Source organism: Cicer arietinum, chromosome 4 (assembly GCF_000331145.2).
Source record: "Cicer arietinum cultivar CDC Frontier isolate Library 1 chromosome 4, Cicar.CDCFrontier_v2.0, whole genome shotgun sequence".
Classification (NCBI taxonomy): Eukaryota; Viridiplantae; Streptophyta; class Magnoliopsida; order Fabales; family Fabaceae; genus Cicer; species Cicer arietinum.
Window position 1 is genome coordinate 245,515 of NC_021163.2, and position 23,080 is coordinate 268,594.

The 23,080-nt window shown below is 28.7% G+C and overlaps 4 protein-coding genes across 4 annotated transcripts; 3 read left to right on the forward strand and 1 right to left on the reverse strand.

Moving 5' to 3' along the window:
- Positions 1-3,275: 3,275 nt before the first annotated feature.
- On the forward strand, positions 3,276-7,562 carry LOC101498040 (uncharacterized; the record flags this gene model as incomplete). The annotated part of the gene is made up of 7 exons (XM_073367081.1): positions 3,276-3,639; positions 4,938-5,406; positions 5,567-5,840; positions 6,091-6,226; positions 6,358-6,444; positions 6,632-7,027; positions 7,268-7,562. Coding segments are annotated over 2 exons (660 nt in total), but the record flags the coding sequence as incomplete, so codon positions are not given.
- Positions 5,287-6,163, forward strand: LOC140920180 (probable receptor-like protein kinase At2g47060). Its single transcript, XM_073368039.1, has 3 exons — positions 5,287-5,406; positions 5,620-5,840; positions 6,091-6,163. Exons 1-3 carry the CDS (start codon positions 5,287-5,289, stop codon positions 6,161-6,163), a joined length of 414 nt encoding a protein of 137 aa, XP_073224140.1.
- A 5,026-nt stretch (positions 7,563-12,588) lies between the features above and the next one.
- On the reverse strand, positions 12,589-16,905 carry LOC101498383 (protein DETOXIFICATION 16-like). The gene is made up of 10 exons (XM_012714293.3): positions 16,870-16,905; positions 16,629-16,693; positions 15,115-15,342; positions 14,399-14,852; positions 14,308-14,356; positions 13,837-13,923; positions 13,519-13,575; positions 13,128-13,366; positions 12,850-13,055; positions 12,589-12,763 (listed from the first exon to the last, which is right to left on the reverse strand). The coding sequence occupies exons 3-10, from the start codon at positions 15,310-15,312 to the stop codon at positions 12,695-12,697; spliced, it is 1,359 nt and encodes a 452-aa protein (XP_012569747.3). The 5' UTR covers positions 15,313-15,342; positions 16,629-16,693; positions 16,870-16,905; the 3' UTR covers positions 12,589-12,694.
- A 3,186-nt stretch (positions 16,906-20,091) lies between these two features.
- Positions 20,092-20,879, forward strand: LOC140920183 (uncharacterized). The gene is made up of 2 exons (XM_073368044.1): positions 20,092-20,199; positions 20,364-20,879. The coding sequence occupies exons 1-2, from the start codon at positions 20,092-20,094 to the stop codon at positions 20,877-20,879; spliced, it is 624 nt and encodes a 207-aa protein (XP_073224145.1).
- Positions 20,880-23,080: the final 2,201 nt, after the last annotated feature.

Genomic DNA, 23,080 nt, shown 5'->3' on the forward strand with positions numbered 1-23,080 from the left:
AAAAATAATTCAACGCATAAAATTCAAATTGAAATTCATTCAAATATATAGTTTAAAGCACAATTATTTTGATTTACTGTCATGTATGATAGGATACCAAGTATATGTTGCAATTGCAAAGGCATTAGTGCCCCGTTCAATTTTAACATATCCATCCATTTCTGCCAAATCTTTCACTCCACGAATTTTTTATTAACCAGTATTTTTCTGCGTATAGTCGGGTGTAAATTCATTCCGTACACGGCGAAAGGGATCCAAATATACCTACATGTCAAAATAAGAAATATAAATAAAAATTACTTAACTAAAAAAATAAGATTATTCAACTAAAAACATTATAAATGAATTATAAACATTATAAATGAATTATAAAACTTACCTTGTTTTCATGCCATCCATTGAATGGCCATATTTTTGCTTCGACCCCAGCTATTACAGGTTGCACTGCAACCCGTTCTTTGATAGTATTTTAATCGGGATCTATTTTAGTGAATACGTGAATATGATATTTAAAACATGTCACATCATTATTTTTTAATTAATATAGAAATAAAATCAATTACAACAATAATGACATAGAAAATATTTTATTTAACTTACAATCATTAATGTGTCACATTATTAAAATTAATAGAAAAATAAATCTATGAATTAGCTAATAAAGATACCAAAAAATTAATTTAAAAAATAAGAAGACTAAAAATTCATTTAAAATGAAATAAAAGAGAGGGTTTCGATGTATATCACTGAATATAATCAATAGTCTACCTTCAAAATAAAAGAGAGGGTTACAGTTTGCATTGCAACCCTCTATTTGATTGTATCTGTCAATTCGATGTATATCACTGAAGATGTATATCACTGAAAATTCAGTGCATGTTTGGAGGCATGTCTGACACCATTCTATAAGATAATGTTTAATACAATCTTGCCCAGACAACTCCGTAAGACATGTAAGGTATAAAAAAAGTAACAATTATCTATATATTTTATAAATAAATAAAAAAATAACAATTATATATTTTGTTAAAAAACAATTATCAATATAATTTTTAAAAATATATAGGTTTTATTGAATAATAAGTCACATCATAAATTATAAAGTTTAAAATATTTGAATGTAGACATATATAACCACATAGATATGTGTTTATTTATTGGTTTTTTAACCGGTAGTCATTAAATTGATTATTAATATTTTAAAACGGGTTTATAAATAGATTAAACTAATAAATTTGTAAGTGTTTCTATTTTAGAAATTGAAACTATGTGACAAAGATTTTAGAAAATACTAATATATTGGATATTAAAACTATACCGTGTGAAAGATTATAGAAAATAATTATAAGAAATTAAAGAATTGTTGCAAGATGTGATGACAGTAAAACTAAACTATTTCTAAAAATTTGCATGAAATAAATGAAAGAAATTTGAGTCTATATATATATACATGTACATTGGTATGCATAGAGAATCATGTAAATTGATAAGGTAGGACATTATGTAAATTGGTATGAGTAGAACATTGTGTAAATTAGTATGAGCAAGAGGATCATGTAGTTGATATGTGTACCAATGTAAAATTATCATGTAAAATTATTTTATTAATTTAATATCAATAAAATAAAAATAAGACTTTTTAATTTATATAAAATTATCCAGTAAGTAGTTTTATTAATATTTTGTTAAAATTTTATTAAAAATAGCAATATCCAGTTTTTGAATAGGTTCATAAATATATATTAGTTTTATATTGTTATCTAATATAAGAATTCTTTATTTTGCTACTTCATACAATTAAAATACAATTAAAGTACAATTAATTTTGAAATACACTTACAAAAATAAAATGATATGATATATAAAAGAATATACTCATACAAAATTAGATATTATAATGAGAAAGTGAGATGAATGTATTTCACTCATGGATTAAGTCATGAATGACTAACTATGATTATAAGTAATCATGAGATATATATGTAAAATAAGTGATGTTTAAATAATTTAAATTTATTATCATTTATGTATAATTGTATAATAAAGATTTACCTTTTTTATCTTCTTATTTCTCTCACTCAATATATATATATATGGGTATCAACTTACTCCACAAGTAATTCTTGTTCGAATTATTCTATTTAATAAATTTCATAGATTCAACTGTATAATAAATAGTTTTATCGAGTAAATTAAATCTGTAAATATTCATAAAATTTAAAAAATGTTAGATACTTCATTGAATATGTTCAGTGCAATGTGCCATATATTTTTCAATATACACATAAAATATTGACCATATAACTATACAACTAACTATGGATTTCTAAATTCTATAAATTTTGATATACATGTTATCGTTAAAATAATATAAAAAAACAATTAAAGGTTACACCAATAAAATTTAATGTCTACATAGATTTATTATGCGAATTAACTCCAACGAAGATGAAATAGAAAAAATATAAAAAAAAAAATGAAAAAAGACCCACCTTACACACACATATTTATTACAAATTGGACCGTGAATAATTGGTCACACAACACACAAACACAAACCCTTTAGCTATTACTACTGCTTCTAACCGCAACTTCAAATTACTTACTCACACTGCTACTTGCAGTTTCTCACTTGCCCACACGCCCAATCTCACACTGCATTAATACACCATGTACTCATCTCACAACTTGCATCATTACAAATTATAAAAAAAACTAAAACAAAGAAACAAATTTTCTTACACGTACATGTATTCATATCATTTTGGACATGCAATTAATTAAACTGACAGCATAGCCAAGAATGTCTCATAACTACGTGAACAATATTGACGATAATCCATAATTAATCAAAACCGAATGGAACATTGAACTAGTATACTCAATTTAAGGTTTAAAGGTTGCACTTTGTTCATGGTAAGAATGAGCACTACAAAAAAAAACATCTATTGTGACACTCAATTTTTAGTGATACTTCATTATTTGTCACTATAATTACTTTTAGCTACAGAATATTTCCTAGTTGACCAACACTTTTTATTGGTTGACCCACACTTCACTTCATCGTATTCCATTCCTCCCGTTTGGATCTCAGAATTTATTTTCCTCATTTCTTCTCTAATTTGCTCAAAATTCACCCAACAATTGATTCCCTTTCTCCCATTTCGATCTCATAAACTTTTGTTCCATATTTCTTCTCAAATTTGCTCAAAAGGTTAAGGAATGATTGAAGCTCTTCTCAATTTTTTCTCCCTATTTCATCTCATAAATTATAAGTAAAAAAAATTCGATTCCCTCTTCAATTGATTCCTTCATTTTCCTCTTTAATCGATTTCCAATTCAATATTCAGCGTTTTACGATTTACTATTCAGGCTCAGGATTCAGATTCAACAATACAATAATAACAGTACAACACAACGATTGTAGTTCTAATTCCAACTCAAAACCGAGTCAAAAGCTTTGGTTGTTCGGCACCTCCTTTATTCTACGCACTCCTTTCTGTTTATCCTGCGTTACTTTCACCCGTTTCGCGGACTCAAATCCTCAATTACGCGTCTTTGCCCTTTTTTTTCACACTCTCACTACCTATCGCTTCAAGAGTCTCAACTCCACAATTTCGCTCTTTCGTCTCATTTCAGGTACTCATCCGATCTATCACATCCTTCAACGTAACACTTTACCTTTTTGATTTACCAAAAAAATTAATAATCATGTACTTGTTATTTTCATTCTGTTGTTTGAATTTTTTGGTTCAATAATTTCGTTTATGGATGAGGTTTTTTTTTTCTTTTTCATTTAACAAATGTTTTCAACAAAATTTATTTTGCTTTGGACCGATCTGTGACTATTGGCTTGAATTTTGACAGTAGTTTTGTCTAATTGGGGGAAACCGACTCGATCTGCTTTCATTAGATTCATTCGATTGAGTTTGAGTTTTGTAACTAGGGCGTTGAGTTTTATCGAATTGTAGACGAACATTGATATATTATACTGTGAAAATTTCATGGTTCAATTGCCTTCCTTTGTTGTTCAAGGATCATGTAATATTTAATTTTTAATATTTGATGACATTGATGTTTGAGAGGTAGGCAATTAGTGCAAATTTTAGCTGATATTTAAGTCAGTTGAGTGTAAGCATCTATCTAGGGGATATAAGTTTGGTTTGGTGACTGAGGTGGGGGAGTTAGGGAGTAAAGTGATAAGGAGGCCGCATTTTCGATCCCCACTTTCAGCAAAAAAAACTAACTAGATTAACAAAACTAATTGTTAGTAACATTGGCTGTTGCAAAACAAAAACAAAATTGAGTGTAAGCATCTTGTCTATTCAAGTTTTTATACTATGCGAATGAAATGAAGCTATGTTGCCATAGTACTTCATATTACCAGTCAATGTGGTTGCGGAGAAAATCCACACAAATACACTATTTCCTTCTTTATTTCATGATATTTGAATTGTTCAATGTTGCAATATCACCGGGATGTATATAGTTTTTTGCAATGAGAATCTACATGGAACTGTATAAGTGTTATTGTTATTTTTTGAATGGACTATATCTTCAAGCTTAAAAGTGAATTATTATTAGTATGGTCTGACAGGTTTATGAATTAATTTTATTAGGAAAGAATCATGAGTTGTTTCAGCTGTTGCGAAGAGGATGAGTACCATAAGGCTGCTGAAAGTGGTGGACCATATGTTGTAAAAAATCCAGCAGTTAATTTGACTCATATAAGTTAGAGGTGTGCATTAGGGATTATATATATAGTTTGCAACTCAAAAGAGTTCACACATATTTGAGGAGTGTTTCCGTTTTGACTGGATTGAACTCATAATATGCAATTGAGATGCGGTTTACAACACTTAACTGGGTTAATTGGTTTTCTTATATTTACCTGATTTGAGTTTGATGTAATTATTCTGACAAATTCCACTTTGCAGGGAATGATGGAAATTATCATGCTTCTGAGACTGCAAAACAGGGAGCTCAGGCTGTTAAAGTGCAGCCCATTGAAGTTCCTGAGATACAGGCAGATGAACTGAAAGAAGTTACTGATAACTTTGGACAAGATTCACTTATTGGAGAGGGATCCTATGAAAGAGTATACTATGGAGTTCTTAAAAATGGGCCGGCTGCAGCAATCAAGAAGTTAGATGCTAGTAAACAGTCCGACGAGGAATTCTTGGCCCATATATATTTGTGCGACAACCTTGGCTCAATATTTTTTGTTACATAATTGATGTTGTTCCCATACAGACACCATGTGGTTTTCTGAGCTTTCAGGTTTCAATGGTATCAAGGCTGAAGCACGAAAATTTTGTTCAGTTGCTTGGATATTGCATTGATGGAAACTCTCATATTCTTGCTTATGAATTTGCATCTAATGGGTCTCTTCATGACATTTACATGGTATATGATTTTGCCTTTCAATTGGTCATGTTAGAAAAGTATCAAACATTGATAAACAGTGGTTGAATTTCTTTCTACATTAAGGAACTGTTAAATTATAGATTATAGTCTATATTTTACTTATATTTAGATGTTTTCATCATCGTTCTTTTACATGAAGGTAGAAAAGGGGTTAATGGAGCGCAACCTGGTCCAGTTTTGACATGGGCATAGAGAATAAAAATTGATGTTGGGGATGCAAGAGGGCTTGAATACTTGCATGAGAAAGCTGATCCCCATATTATTCACCAGGACATCAAGTCAAGCAATGTGCTGATCTTTGATGATAATGTTGCTAAAATTGCAGATTTTGATTTGTCAAATCAGGCTCCAGACATGGCTGCACGTCTTCATTCCACCCATGTCCTTGGAACCTTTGGTTACCATGCACCAGAGTAAGATTTCAAGTTACATATTAGACCACGTGCATTGTTTTATCCCTATTGGATGTGATGGACCTATTTTTTGTGTGTAAATGCTGAATAATTGGACAAGCCATGGAGAATGTTCATATGCTACAGATTATTGGACAAACATGAGCAATTCCCATATATTAAGTTTCTTTATCTTAGTATCAATTTGGGAAAACCATCATTTATATTTAGTACCCCAGCTTCACTGCTAAACATTATCTTGTGGATGCAGATATGCAATGACTGGACAATTGAATGCTAAGAGTGGTGTATACAGTTTTGGTGTTGTCCTTTTGGAACTATAGACCGGAATGAAACCTGTTGATCATAATACACTACCACGTGGACAGCAGAGTCTGGTTACTTGGGTACTAATTTATATCCTTACACTCTCACCCCTTGCTCCAACAAAAGAAAAAGAAACAAAATCAAAGCTTCTTTTAATTGTGATCTCTGTCCACTGTAAATTCTAGATGATCTTGATTGATGTGTATTTTAGGCTACATCTAAACTCAGTGATGATAAGGTCAGACAGTGTGTTGATACAAGACTAGGAGGAGAATACCCACCAAAAGCTGTTGCTAAGGTATTTTTATTTTATTTGGCCGTTTTTCATGTTATTAACTGTATGTGGAAGTGTTTAATAACTTATATTTTATTTGAATATAAAAGAAGCTCACTAGACTGTAGAATTCTTATATTTTGTTTAGATAGCCAATACTATACAAGAGACCGAAGTTTAAATCTATATGTTCTGCCTAATGCACATTCAGATCCAGTGGCTCCGAATCAGCATAATAGCTTTGCACGTTCAATTCCTGATTCAATGCCAAATTACAATAGTCTCCCGGTGGAGGACAACTTAAGAGCTCAAGCAACAAATAGGATTTTGGTGACTGCACCATTGAAGGACTGCAATTTAGAACATCGGGTCCTTTCTTAAGGAGACATAATGACAAGTTGTAAATTAAATCATCACTAGATTCATGAACTAATGGTTTATGATGTATCTCATTTACTTTTGTCTTATTAATTAATATTGAAAAGTGACTCTTACACTCAAAATTGACTCTTCCTTTCTTGTAGTTGCCTCTGGTGCACAAGTGATATTTAAGCTTCTTCCCCATACCTTTGTGGATCCATCTAGACAAAGTGTACTACAAAAGATGGTAAATTTTCAGTATGATTTTGGGTTTGTGTTAGGAATCTTATTATATGAAAACTGTAATATGGGATGATCTGGAAAAATTGTGCAATACTTGTGTTTGACCTATATCCTATATGATTAAAATAGAAATTGAAGTATTAGGTCAGTGTTTATTATCACACCATGGTGATCATGTTATTGTTGCCTTTGAGATGCCTAACATGTATCCTAAACTCTGCCTCATATGTACATTGTTTAACAGGAAACAAATAAACCAAGGCATGGATCAAAAAGAATTTTTCAAGTTTATGGTTGTATTGTGATTGCTAAAGACATGGCTGGAAGATCCCATGAAAGTGTTTGATAAAGTGAGTTGGTTGATCTTTTCCTTGTGTTTTGGAATCTCCTACCTAAGACCTATTTAATGTACTAATAATGCCTCTTTTACTAAGATGTAAAAAAGAAAAAGAAAAACTAATATGTTATTATGGATCCCATAAACTTGATATTATTTTTGTGTATGTTTTCTTCTTAGGAATGTTTATGTTCATTGTTTATGATTTATCTAACTAGCAGTAAGTTGTTTTGTTTTATATACTTTCCTTGAAAATGAAATTGGGGGTGGCAATAATTCTCTTTTGATGTGTATTATTATACAATTTTTTTTTTAAAATTTACTAGTATTAATAATTTAGAATTACAATTAGTAGGGAGATAAAATAAAATATATCAATTTTTTTATTTATATTTATCTAGTTTTTAGTGACAGACAATGTCGTAGGAATAGATTAATTCTTTTTTATATTTTTTAGGTTTTAGTGACAGATAATACCGTAGGACAATTCTTTATTTATATTTATTTAGTGTTTAGTGACATTGTTGTAGGTAGAAATCAAAAACATGTAGTGACAGTCGTCAGAACATGTGGTGACAGTCCTCGAAGTGTAGCAGGACGCCCCCTTAAAGTTGACACTAGAGTTGAGTGTCACTCAAAGTATTATTGACCTTTACCTACAGTTTTTAACTTTTAGTGACAAAATTTGTGTATCACGATAAGTCAATTTTTTTTTTAGTGGAGGAAGAAGATGAATTAATACCTCGGTTTACTCTTTGATTTTTAACTGGCGTAACAGCCTTTTCATTCCTCCAATATACAGATTTTGGAAGGGATCTTGAAGAAAATGACCGGTGCGTATTCAGCAAAGGAAGAAAGGAATTGAGCTTATACACGAATAGGAATCCGTTAAAAAAAAAAAAAGAATCACATTAATTTTCTATGTCATATACAAAAACAAATTTCAAATGTTATTTTAAAGGTAAACAATGGAAATGAGATAAAAATTAACTTAGATGTTGAAGAAACTTTGATAAAGAAGAGCTGCACATAGTACATGATATTAGCTTTGATAAAGAAGAGTTGAACACGGTATATGATATTAGTGAGGGAGAGGATATATTTTTGAAGGAATACGGAAACTTTATATTGAATCATTAAAGTTCAAATATATACTGATGGGTTAAATAATTAGTTGGTTAGGAGTTAAGTTGTTAATAGGTAAGTTTGTTGGTTAGTTAGAATTAGTTAATTATTTTGTATTAATTAATTATTTATTTAATTGATTATATATATTATGACTCTTAATATAATTACTCTATTATTAATATTATTAATTTATTTTTCTCTAATTTATTTCTTTTTTGGATTAGAGGGGGAGAGGAGGTGGAGAAAGATATTATTGGAAAGGAAGAATGACTTAATGGAGATAATTCATGGCCAAGGAGAGGATAATTTATAGACTTAGATATATTTTTTTGTCTATGTAATTTGAGATCAGTTTGCTTTTAATCTATGCAAAATAACTTTCTTTTTGGTTGATCATGTAATTTGAAATCACTTGTATTTTGATCTTGGTCTTATTTTATTGCTTATGTAGACAGAAAATGCAAACATGACACTACGAGAAGGGCATTATTAATGTTGAATCCGCATCTCTTATTTATAATCAATAATTAAACACTTATAATATTTTTTTTAAAGTTGGTACAAATATTTTGTATTTTGAAATTTCTGTAATATGTTTTTCTTACAGAATATTTTTTATAAATCAAAGTGAAAAATAAAGGTTGAATTTAATATCAATGTAGACGGCGGTTAGTAAATTTCTCAAAGCTGAGTCACATAGAAAATATAAAAAAATTAATAAGTATGGATAACGGTTCAACAATTAATTTACGAGTAAACCATTAATTTATAACTTAAACTATCATTATCTATCTAATTTAGTCCCTCAACTATAGAAATATACTAAGCAGTATTTCAATTATCACTAAAAAAAATTGACGTATCGTGACACACAACATTTGTCGCTAAAAGCTATGTTCTAAGAATTGTCACGATATGTTTTTTATTTCTACCTATGATAATGATTGTGACTAAAACTTAGAAACATGTAAATAAAAATTTAATCTATTCCTAGAGCCATGTCTATCACTAAAACCTATTATTATTTATTAAATTAAATTTATTTTATCTCCCTATTAATTGTAATTCTAAATTATTAATATCTGGAAATTAAATTTAAATTTATAATTTATTTTTATTAACTAATGCCATTGAAACATACAATAAAATACAATTTAATTTTACTAATTCTATTAAAACATACAATAAATAGTTAATTTGCTTTAAAAGATTCAATAAATTTTTAAAGGAAGCTAGAATGAGTTTCTTAACATTTATTGTGATTAACTGCAAACTAATTTCATAGAGAACAATAATCATCTTCCTTAATGACATTGGTGGATTATGGTGGCAAACAAAAAATCAGCCATATAAACTGGTGTTGCAGCCTCTGGCGGAAACATGGTGGCTAATATAGGCAGAAATGGAACAAACTGATGTACTGTGCTTCAAAGGTAATTGCGCATTAGTTCAACTTACTATGCTAAAGCACTTTTCTATGTCAACCCAGCGACTAACAAGGCTACATAAAAGTATAGACTATAAAGTAGAGTACCTCTGCAACCACATCTTCATTCTCAATAGGATTCATTGAGCATGTTGAATAAACCATTCTTCCACCAACTTTGAGTAAAGATAAACCTGAAGCAGATGATATTGCTGCAATATAAGTCTAAAAAATCTAATCCAAAAAACTTTATGTCTCAAATTCATTTCTATTCATTTAACACAATAAAAAGAAGTAGATTTTTGACTGCCTGTAATCTGTCTTCAAAAATCAGAGCTAGACTACAAGCGAAAGTCAATTCATATAACATAATATGAAGATCTTCATTAGTGTAAAATAATGTTTTTCATCTTCAGAAGACACAAAACAAACATGACACATAGAGAAGCTACTACTCTATTCCTTGAGGCTCAACATAATACAAGTGTGTTCTCTTTCAAATATTTAGGAGAGATGTATAGAACAATTTATAGAGCAATATTAATCTGGAAGAACAAAAGGTTTCATTCAATGGCAATAACAAATTTCAAAACAAAGGATAACTTGGCTTAAGATTGAAATCATGCAAAGCTAAGACTGAAATTAATGTAAATGAATATTCATTGCTCATGAAGACTGTCATTACTATTTAACATGTTTTGTGCTTTTTCAACTACCAATATCAAGATGTAGAAAATTGCTACTAGAGGCTGCAACTTACTTATTCAGCATGAAATGAATTGTAGACTAGTTCTGCAACTTACTGAATATAGTTGTCTATCACAATATACCAGGGAGCCACCCAATATCTGCCTTGAAGATTCGGACACTTTGAAACGACAGTGTCATAGATTTGAGAAGAAGAATTATAGGTGAAGTCAACGGTGGAGCCTGATAATCCGGTGAAGAGGTCTTGAAGGAAATTGTGATGGAAGAACGATATTCATTTACTTGAGATTGAGATTGAAGAATGATTTGAAACTTAATTTTTACGATTTTGTGAGACGACAAATGAAATTGAAGAAAATCGGATGAACAGAATCGAATCGAAATGAGAAGAAGAACGATCTGAGAGAAGATAAGCGATTTTACGATTTGAAAGAAGAAGACCTAAATTGAATCGTAGAAAATCGAATTGCTACAAGAGAGAAGAAAGGAAAAACTGAATCTACTTGATTGTTATGAGAGAATCCCGATTAAACCAAAAAATTGAAGAGGAACATGAATCGAAGAGGAAAGTCAAAGGAAATCCAATAATTACTAGAGAAGCATATCGATTTCTGAGAGGGAAAATGGAAAAACGATTTCACCCTAACTGTAATGTGAAAAAATTTATGAAAGAGAAGTAAGGGAAATCAAAAAATGGGTTCAAATATGAGAGAAATGAGAAGAAAGAGAAAACCATTTTCACTTTAGAAGGTTTTTGTTCATTTAATGTTTTTACAAAAAAGAGTATAATATTTTTAGAAACAGTGACACCTTAACCGTAGCTAAGCATAGCTTTAGTGACAGATAAAAAATAATCACAAAAATTGAGTGTCACAATAGATACTTTTTTTTGTAGTGAATTAGATTCACCATGATTGTCTTTAAAATGTACATGTACTTAACTACTTATACTTGAAAAATAAGTACTGGACTTTTAAGATTTGACGGTATTGACGCCCCGACTTTTCAGCTATTTAATAATACTCAGGCCGAATTGAAACCTAAACCCTTCATAGAGACAATTATTTTATTATTTTTTATTGAAACGGAGATGATGATGCAGAGGAGGTTAGTCGCCGCGTTTGCAGCAAGACATAGCATCTGTTCTTCTTCCTCATTAACAAAGGTCTCTTTCTCTATCTCTTCAAACTTATGCATTTCCTGTGATTCCTCTTTTTCATATCGTCACGACGCGTCCAATGATTTCCAAAATGTTATGCATTTTCTTAGTAATGCTCCTCTCCATGGCCATGGCTACCAGATTAATTCACTTCTTAATGCTCTTGGCTTCACCACTCTGCAGCTTCAACATCAACAACAATTTGTACTTTTTACGCGTAGTGACAAACTTATGGGTAATCCTGCCAAAATTGTTGATTATTGGCCTTCTCTTCCTGGCTTAATCCCTCTCAAAAATTAATATCAATCTATCATAACTAAGAATAAACACAGTTTCTTGTTCTTTTTTTTTTTTTTTATGTATAATGTAATGTGTGTGTGCGCTTTGCTTCTGTTTGTGTTTCTGATTCTTCTTTCATGAAATAAAACTATGTTTCTCTTTTCATGTAATATTTTTGTTGTGTTCAACTTTTAAGTTTAATTATTAAATTTTTTTTTACTAAAAATATCAATTTTTTATTAAAAAAATTAAATAGCAACTAAAAGTGAGTAAAAAAAGTCGATATTTTTTATAGAAACTAAAAAAAATATTATAATTTAATAAAAATTAAAAACTTATTTAATTCGATATTAAATGTTTTTATTTTACTTTTTTTTCAATATTTGATTCTTTTAATAAATCAAAATATAATCAATGATGTTTTTTCTTTTATACTTTTATAAAAATAAAAAACATGCATTAAATGCATTTTACTTTTAATAAAAAAATTAAAGATAAAATAATATAAATTAATCTAACTTTATCGTTTCGTAATAGCTATGTTATCTCTAAAATACTACAAATTAAGTTTTGTAACCAATTCCCATTTTTCCACAAAGTTTCTATAAATAAAATTCTAATAAAAATTCTTCAACTATACGAGAAGTGGAAGCGTATTATCTTGTACTCCAGTGCCTCCTACTCTTATTGCTGCTTTATTTACCTAAATAATCAAGATAATGAATGTTGTTAGGAGCGACACATATTTAAAAACGTAAATATTTGTTTAAGCAAAATAGAAAGACTTACTTCTTTCTCCCAATCAGTGCGCCAAGTGACAAAAAGAAAACACACAACTTGCACAATAAGTGTTGTTACAAGACCTAAAAAGAGCCCTTGACCGTTCATGTGGAAAACAAAAGCCAATAAAGCGGAAAGAGGAATTCCCACAAGATAAAAAGATCCTAGATTAACATATGCACCAAGCTTCTGCCAACCACATCCTCTCGCAACACCTATTCACAATCAAATAATAAATTATATATATAAACATTTTAATTGCCTGCAAAATGCACCAAGCTTCATACCTTGAAGTGTTGTTTGAAATGCATCTACAAAAACAGCAATTGCAAGAACAGGTGTCATGGAAGACACATATGAAACTACTTGATGTACATTGCTAAAAGCCTTGCCCCAAACTTTCCATACCGAAATAATCAAAGCAAACTCTACAACTCCACAGGTCAACGCCATCATTAAGGTCACTAAAACAGCTACATATGCAGCATTTGGATATCCAGCTCCTAATTCATTTGAGATTCTTGTACTATTTTGTCCAAACATGCATGTAACCACACACATTAATATAGTCAATAATAAATAATATCATAAATTATTTTTTGTAATAGTATGCACATTTTCGTGCTTCTATTTTGGATTACAATATAGTATTAATCAATTTTAACATGAAAGACTAACCTTCCAGCAACACTAACTCCAAATGGTATCATCCAGAACGAACCAAGTACATTAATACTGAGAATCAAAAAATATATTTGGTCATATATATATATATATATACAAAATAATAAATTGAAATAACTCAACATACCATAATTTTAAATTGCGATCCCTAACTACGACCATAATATTGTTGATTTTGAAGTATTTGCAACAATATCGTAGTCGCAATTACAGCCGCATTTGCTCGCATTTTTCAACAATATAAAAATTTGTAGCGTAATCGCAACCGCAATTTAAAATCATGTTAGAGACGATGAACAAAGAGAAATTAACCATATAGAAAGTACTGAAGTTTGCAGTGTTGGATTGGGAAGAGCACCAGATAGAAACACCATTACTTCAAATGTCCATGATTCTAAACTGAAACATGATAGAGATACAATAGAACAACAATTAGAAATCACAATAAAACTCTCTTAATAAGATACGAATAATTAATACCTTTAGATATTTCTATATCATGAAATAATATACCACATCATTTAAAATATATTAATTCATTTTTTTTCCTTCCAAAAATCTGAGAGAGTTACCAAAACTAAAAACTTTTAAAATATATATGAGAACTAATTTCGTAAATTGATATAAATATATGGACCAAAGTTGCAAGTAAGTGAAAATAATAATTTCCATATTTAAATGGCTAAGATAAAATGACTTTACTATCAAGATTCCAGTTCTTATATTAATATATTCATCTATATTCTATGAAACTCAAATTTAGTTGTGAAGAAAAGATCATACCAAACCATGACTGTTGAAGGGAAAGCAAGTTTGAGAAATTGAGGGATGTTGTGAAAGGATTCCATTGATAAACCAACCTAAGTTTTTTTACATGAAGAGGAGAACTTGATGTAAAGTAGCAATAGTACCACATTAACCCAATTTGTGATACAAATTGCAATAGCAGCTCCTTTGATGCCAAGCCCAAAATGTATAACAAAAGCCCAAGATAGAAGGACATGTATTAAATTAGTGAGTCCATTAGCCAACAACATAGGAAAAACTATGTTTTGGGTTTGTAGGAATTTAACAAGGCACCTAAGAATGCCATTGGCAAAAAGGCTTGGGATTGCATAACGAGCAAATAGTTGAGCTTGTGCTGCGATATCTTTGTCTTGATGTAGAATTATCAAAATGGGTTCTAAGTATGCCCAAATAATTGATAAGGGTAAACTAACAAGTGTGATAACCAACATAGCTCTTTGTGTATATATTCCAACCATATGATATTGTTTTGCTCCATATGCTTGACCACAAAATGTGTCTAGTGCACTTGACATACCCATCTACATAAATATAAACATGAGTTTATAAAGAATAGTATCATTTTTATCAAAAGAAAGCAAACAACATTTTCATGTACAACATTTTCATGTATTAATTAAATAAAAATATGATCACACATCATAAAAGTTAAAAATAAAAAAAAAAGAAAGGAAAAAAAAAAAGAAATCTTTAAACCATGAGCAAATATGACTTTCTTACATTCATGCATAGACATCAACATTAATTTTAGAAATTAAAAAGAAGAAAATCATATTAACATACCAATACATTGAAACCAGTGACATTGATAATTGAAAGAGCCAAAGAAGCACCAGCAAGAAACAACTCTTGATTCAAATGTCCAACAAATATGAGAGTGGTCATTTGTAAATTCTGAAATACACAAACAAGTATCATTGGCCCTGCCAACCATAATTGTTTCTTTGCTTCATCTAAAATCTCTTTTCTCTCTATTTTCATTGTGCTCCCTTCTCTCTCCCCCTTTTGAAACTGCATGTACACACAAATATAATTTTTTATTTTTGAAAAAAAAAATCAGCTCATATAATACGTGGATAAGTTATATATATATATATATATATATACATATATGAAAATTGAAAAGTGTTTTATAGAAAAGAATCTTGCAAAAATAAATATATGTAAAAATTTACGTTCCATGAAACAACGAACAAAATTGTTAGTAGCATAGTTAATAATGAAGAAACTAGAAAGGCAAACTAGCCATTAACTAGTCAAGCTTATTTATGAAATTCGAATTTAAAAAAATACTTATTGACTTTTCACAAAAATTGATGCATTGATATATATCCTTAATTGCACCCAAATGGTTATTGTTGGTAGTAGTTGTTGGCTTTACTCTCTCTCTCTCCTGATTTTTTCTAATTAACTTCAAATTTTAAAAAATATAATAATCAATAACAATGAAGGACCCGTGTCAAACTCCTTAAAAGCACATCAACTATTGCATTTGTTGAATCAAGCTCCTAAATTTCACAAAATATTGTTAATTAACTCAACCTAAAAAATTTTGGTATTATACTTTTAGCCACAAGAGATTCACATACATATGTTTTAACCCATGTTGAAAAAAGTGACGGAACTCGACAAATTTTATTGGAGAATCAATATAAAATAAATTATATTTAAAATATTTTCAATTAATTTTATATTTTTAATTTTAATATAATAATAATTTTAATTTTTAAATATATTAAAAATATTTAATTCAAATCTAAGTATTTACAATTTTATCAAACAAACTATTATAACCACGGTCATAAAAAAGTTGAACCTAGTTGAAAATTGCACGCTATATGTATAGGATAGCAATTAAACTTGACTTTACATATATGATAAAATAGTCGATATCGGTGGTTTGGTGCAATTAGAAAATAAAAAACACATATATAGTTCTTGTTAAAATAATATGTGGTTGATTAATTTTATTATTACCTAATTCTATTTTGTGTTAAGAAAAATAATTTGTAGTTTAATGTGATTAATTAATGCAATGAGCTATTAATGAAGTTATGAATTACATAATTGAATTAGATTTGTTTTTCTGCTTTTTTCAATTTTCCACGTTGTATATAGTACAAAATATGTTCGTATCGACATAGTAGTGTCAATTTAATCAAAATTAAAGAAAACATAATGTGTTCACATGATTATAATTCTATTCAACAAAAGTAGTCATATAAACATAATTGACTATAACAACTTAAAGTAAACATACAAAACTATAACATGTAAACTTAAGAAGAATTTATTACCTTTTAGTGTTGAGCAACTATTTGAGTTTAAAAAGTTGAAGGGACGAAGGAGTAAAGAACCACTGCTGAGAAGTCAAAAAAAAAAAAGTTCCCTTTAGTAATTATTAATCTCTCAAGATAGTTATGAATAAATCTTTATAATAAAAAGAAGTAAAGAAGAAGAAAACAAAGCAAATAGCAAGATTTTGTTTATGTGAAGAAAAAAATAACAAAAAAAGAGAATTGGGAAGAGGAGAATTACATAGTAAGAGAATTTGGGAGTGTAAATTGGTGTGATTGTGAAAATAAACATACGACTATATATAGGATTATTAGTATTGGATTTATTTGAAAGTAAATATGTACGAAAATATTCAATTGTTTTAAAATATAACTACAAAAATAGATTTTGTTCGAAGATACTCAATTATTTTAAAATACAACTACGGAAAGATACTCAATTATTAATAAAATAATAATTACAAAAAAAGTCATAATTATAAATAAAATAAAAAAGATACATAATTACAAAATTAAAAAAAGATCATAATTAAAAAATTATTAACAAAATCATAACTATAAAAAAATAATTACAAGAAAATCATAAATAAATGGAATAGAATAAAAAAGATACATAAGTTATTTATGATATTGTGAATTGGGCTTAAAGAGTATTTAGTAACATTAATACAAATAACAAATAGTAGTAAAAACAAACCTTAACTTTGTATTTAAATTTTTCAATTTTTTAAATAAAAATATATAAATAGATAGTGTAAATTTTTCAAAAAAACTATATCTAAAATTCTAAATAATATATTCATAGTAAAGAAAAATTGAAGCAAATTCAATAGAATAAAATAAATAGGTAGAATAAGTTTGATCTCCTGTTTGGTTTTTAAAACATTGTTTTCTCCCACCTTATTGCACGATCTCTAAGAATGGTTGACGCTGAAACACCTATTTTTGTATCGTCGCTACGTGGCCTCATGTTTCCGTCTCTTTTCTCTTATGTGCGTGGTTATGTTAATTTACCATGGAATTTAGTTTTCCTCTAGTTGATGGAGCTCTTTAAAGTTAAAGCATGAAATTAAATGTTTTTTGGAAGATGAGGTAGATAATACATAGTCAATCTAATCAATGAAGATTGAATTAATATGTCATCAGAATTAGAATTTATAAGTCATCTTTAGTTGAAATTTGATGATTCAACGGTTCAAACTTCACTAATTAGATTGATTATGACTTAAAATTTTAAATTTTGATGATCTAATGATTAGATTATAACTAATTAGATTGATTATGACATAAATATTTAAATTTGAATGATCTAACGGTTCAATCTTATTTATTTAGACTAAATATAATTTAGAAATTATAATTTCCTAAATTTAACTTTTCATTTTAACCTAAATATACTATTTATAACTTACAAATTAATTTCTAATTTTGATGATTCATCAGATCAATCTTAATTAATTAGACAAACAATAACTCCAAAATTCTAATTTTGATGATTATGTAATTTTGTACTACAATTAATAATTAATAATTAATATATCATATATAAATAAATATTTAAATTATATAAGACCCAGAGTCAACCTCACCAGTCTCATAATGGTTCTGGTGTATGTTGTAATGAGTTTTAATCTATTTATATTATTCTTAAATACTAGTTAAGCTACTTCCCTTGTAATTGTCGCATATTTTCAGGGATATGATTTTCTTGCCATCTCTAGAGACTTAAGTCGTGAGAAAATATTTATTTATAAAAGCATATATACTGGGCGAAGAGAAAATAATAATAATAATAATAATATTTTATCACATTCATTATACTGTTAATTGTATTATATTTATCACATTCTTTATACTATCAATTTTAATTTTAATATTTATTTCGTCATGTTTCTTTCTTGTATTATTTTATCTTTGCAATAATAGCGATAAAAGTAAAAAAAAAATTATAAAATTTACCATGCTCAAATACTAATTAAACAAAGAATAAAATATTAGAATAAGGGAGAAAAAAAATAGATGCTATTAAATAATTTATAGACTTTTAAGAAAAGTCGAAGCTGTTTGCGTTTGTAGATCGGTTTGTTAAGAAAATTTAAAATGAAATTTTGATTTTATATTTTTTTAAATGATTTTATGAGATTTTATTTAAAAATAATAAAAGTTGTTTTAAAATTATTTGTTACCGATTAAAAATAATAATTTTGATACTCAACAATTAAATATTCATTATTAGATATTTTAACAAGAAAAAATATTATTTTTAAAAAAATTATATATTTTAAAAATAATTTTTATAAAGAATTCTCAAAATCAATTTTCATTTTAATCATTTTTCAAAATTTTATTAGTCAAAAAATAATTTTATAATAATTTCATTTTTAATCTTAAACAAACAGGCTATATATATCGCAATGAAAAATAACTTTTTTTAAAAAAAAAAATCAATTTTAAAATATGCTTATTTAGAAATTACTGAAAACAAGTACAAAAAAAAATTAAAATTATTTTAATAAAAATGATTATTTAAAAAATATTGTGACAGAGACACCATTAAACCAGCAATAATAAAAAATACACAAGACTCAACAAAAAAAACAAATTACAAAACTTACGTTTCATTTGACTATAATCAAAATGCTTTATTTTAATTTACAAAACTATTCAAAATGCTGCCACTTATAAACATGACTTCGACCATTAGAAGCTTGGTAGAATTTGATTCGCCAGATATTTGGATAACTTCGACCATTAGAGTACACAACTCTTTCACTGGATTAATCATTTATTAAATCGTTAAAAAAAACAGTACATAATGAATTGATATAACATAAAAAGTTACATTTTTTATTTAAACACTTCTTATGTTAAAGGTGAAATTTTGTACACGATTCAACTGAAGCATGTTAGTCATGTTATACTTGACCATATCAAAAGCTTCATCATTGTCTACTCAGGCCACATCAATCTCATGTAAATTAGGCATCCATATATGTTGAAGAGGTACCCACGATCATATGTTACTAAAGGCCGATACTAAAAAAATCGAATGTTTTATGAAGAATAAACAATAGAGAAATAACCAATTTGTATGATGGATATATATTAAATACAAAATAATTTGACTTATAAAAAAAATACAAAATAAAAAATACAAAATAATTTGAGCTATCAATATTAGAAAAATAATTAATTAAGTTATTATGAGTAGTTAATATCTTTGATAGAGTTATTGGTCAATAATCCTTATTTATAGCTATTCAGTTATGGTTTATTATTATATAAACTCAATTTGTATTCTTTGACTATTCATAATAAAGAATAATGACATTTATTCAGTAATATACAATTTTCGTCCATACCTTCCGCACAAAGCTCCTCAGTCATCGTTTCTTTCCATCATCGTCGTCTTCAAACGATCACAAATTTTTTCTTCCTCCCTTCCTCCCAATTTCATCACAAGATGAACATTAGCAACGATCTTTCTGATGTTCCTTTACAACCACCACCATCATCGGTCGTTCAATATCCAACCCTAAACCCCCCCGAAATCCTTATTATCTACACCCCGGTGAGAATCTCGGCGCGGTTCTTTTTGCTTCGCCCTTAAATGATCACAAAACTATTTGCATTGACAGTGCCTTCGATCTATGGAACGGCCTCCGCGAAAGATTTACGAAAGGTAACTATTTGCGATTTTTCGACTTGCTTCGTGATTTACATTCCATTAAACAGGATGAAAGATCCCTATCTACCTATTTTACGGATATGAAGATCATTTGGGATGAATTAGATGATCTAAGACCTACACCTTTTTGTACATGTTCAACTCCCTGTTCTTGCAAACTTAGTTCTGTTGTCCGCACCTACAAGCATAATGAATATGTAATCTGTTTTTTGAAAGGCCTAAATGATTCTTACCAATATGTTAGAAGTCAGATTCTTCTCATGGATCTTTTGCCTTCAATTACCAAGGTTTATTCTCTTGTTATTCAACAAGATATAACACTTATTCCCACTCATAATGATGCCACCATATGTGCTGTTAATTCTATCAATATTGGGCAAGGGAAAGGAAACCATATTTCAAGTAGGGGTCGTGGTAAAGGAACTCGAAGTTCTATGTTTTGTACTCATTGCAAGAAAACAAATCATACCATCGAAAATTGTCATTTTAAACACGGTTTTCCCCCTGGGTATACCTCTAAAAACCAATCCACCAACACTAACATGGTATCTACTAGTAATTAACCAAAGAGCAATACTAATTCTCCCTCAAATAATCAAGTTGATGATTCCATACATATTTCTAAAGATGATTACAAATATTTGATTACTCTTCTTCAAACATCCAAGAATGAATCAACCAAACAAAAATCTAATGATACAACACAACATGTTGTTTCTAGTATCTCCAAGTCAAATAACTATTCTGATCCTCTTTCTTTTTGGATTTTAGATTCAGGGGCTTATGACCATGTTTGCCCCTTTATACAATATTTTTCAACTATTAAGCAAATACCTCATATTTCAATAAAACTTCCATATGGCAATACTATTACTGCTAATTTATTTAGAACTGTGTATTTCAATTCATACTTGCATCTCACTGATGTTTTTTATATCCCTCAATTCAAATTTAGTTTAATTTCAATTTTTAAACTAACCAAAACTCTTAATTGTCAATTAGTTTTCTCACATTTATCTTGTGATATTCAAGATTTACATACAATGAAGATGATTGGGTGTGTTGAGTTATTAAACAACCTTTACATTCTCAATCTATCCCCCAAAATCATTCTTGATAGTAGTATCACTTCTAATGCTGATAATTCTTGTATTAAATTTGCTGCTTTGCCTTTTATGATCAATACTTGTATTAACAATGACAATTTTGATGTTTGGCATTTTAGGTTAGGCCTTCCATCACATGTTTTTTTATAGCAACTTTGTAAGAATTTTCCTTATATTTCTATGAATAAAAATCAAATTTGTGATAGTTGCCACTATGCTAAACAATGTCGATTACCTTGTAATCATAGTCTTACTACTACTTCTCATATTTTTGAAATGTTACACATGGATATTTGGGGACCCATAGGTGTTCCTTCTTTGCATTGGCATCGTTACTTTCTTACCATTATAGATGATTACTCTCGATACACCTGGATTCATCTCTTAAAACAAAAATCTGAAACTAGAATATGCATTAAGGATTTTATAAACATGGTTTCCACCCATTTTTATGTAAAAATCAAAATAATTAGGTCTAATAATGGGGCTGAATTTTTAATGCCTTCCTTTTATTCTGATCTAGGAATTATATATCAAACTTCATGTGTGGAAACTCCACAACATAACTCCATTGTTGAACGGAAACATAGACATATTTTGAATGTCACTAGGGCTTTATTGTTTCATGCTAAATTGCCTAAATGTTTTTGGTCTTATGCTTTGTCTCATGTTGTTTTTCTTATAAATCGATTGCCTACTCCTACACTGAATAATTTCACACCTTTCAAAAAATTATACCATAAGCCACCAACCTTTCTTGACATAAAGGTTTTTGGATGCTTGTCGTTTGCCTCAACTATTCTTCAAAATAGGAACAAGTTAGATCCAAGGGCAAGAAAATGCGTTTTTCTTGGATACAGGTTTGGCACAAAAGGTTATCTATTATTTGATTTATGGGTTTGATTCTAATTAAAATACATCGTCTTTTGTACGAGGATTGTTTTTGGAGAGAAGAGCATATAGTCCTAATCTTGAATACAATTGCTTTAGTTTGTGCTATTATTACTAGTAGACTAATTTTTTTTAATCTTTTTATGGCCAAAATATTTTGTTTCAAATTTTTTTATTGTTTTATAAATTCTTTTAAGTCTACATTCGGTCAAGCAATAAAAATAGTGTTCAATTTTGGAACTTATCAAATTGGAATGAAAACTTTTGTTAGAATTGTGCAAGGAGTTCACAAGTTAATATATACTCCTTATCTCTTTTTCTTCCTTTCTATATTTCAAATCTGTTTATAACTTGAAGGAGATAGTAAAGGAGAAGGTTGAGTTGAACTTATTTGTTCACGGCCTATTAGGCCGTGGCAATAATCTACTAATGCTTTAGAATTTATTAACTACATATGATCACCTAACTTTTTTTTTTTTTTACTTTTGGGACAATGTTGCTGAAACTATGAAAGAGAAAAGTAATGCCACAATCTTAGGGAAGGATAGACACAAGAATGAATGCACCGAATAATCAATTCAACCAAACTATGTGGGCCACTCTAATTTGATTGTCATCATCCCCTTCTTCTTGAGCTATTAGAATGTTATCTATTGTAATTTTATAGGTTGTAGAAGAAAATGATTTTATGGGTTTATTTGAGGCACAAATTGAAGTTCCCCCAATTTTGGACTTCAATTTTTGAAACTAAAAATATCAATTTTGTA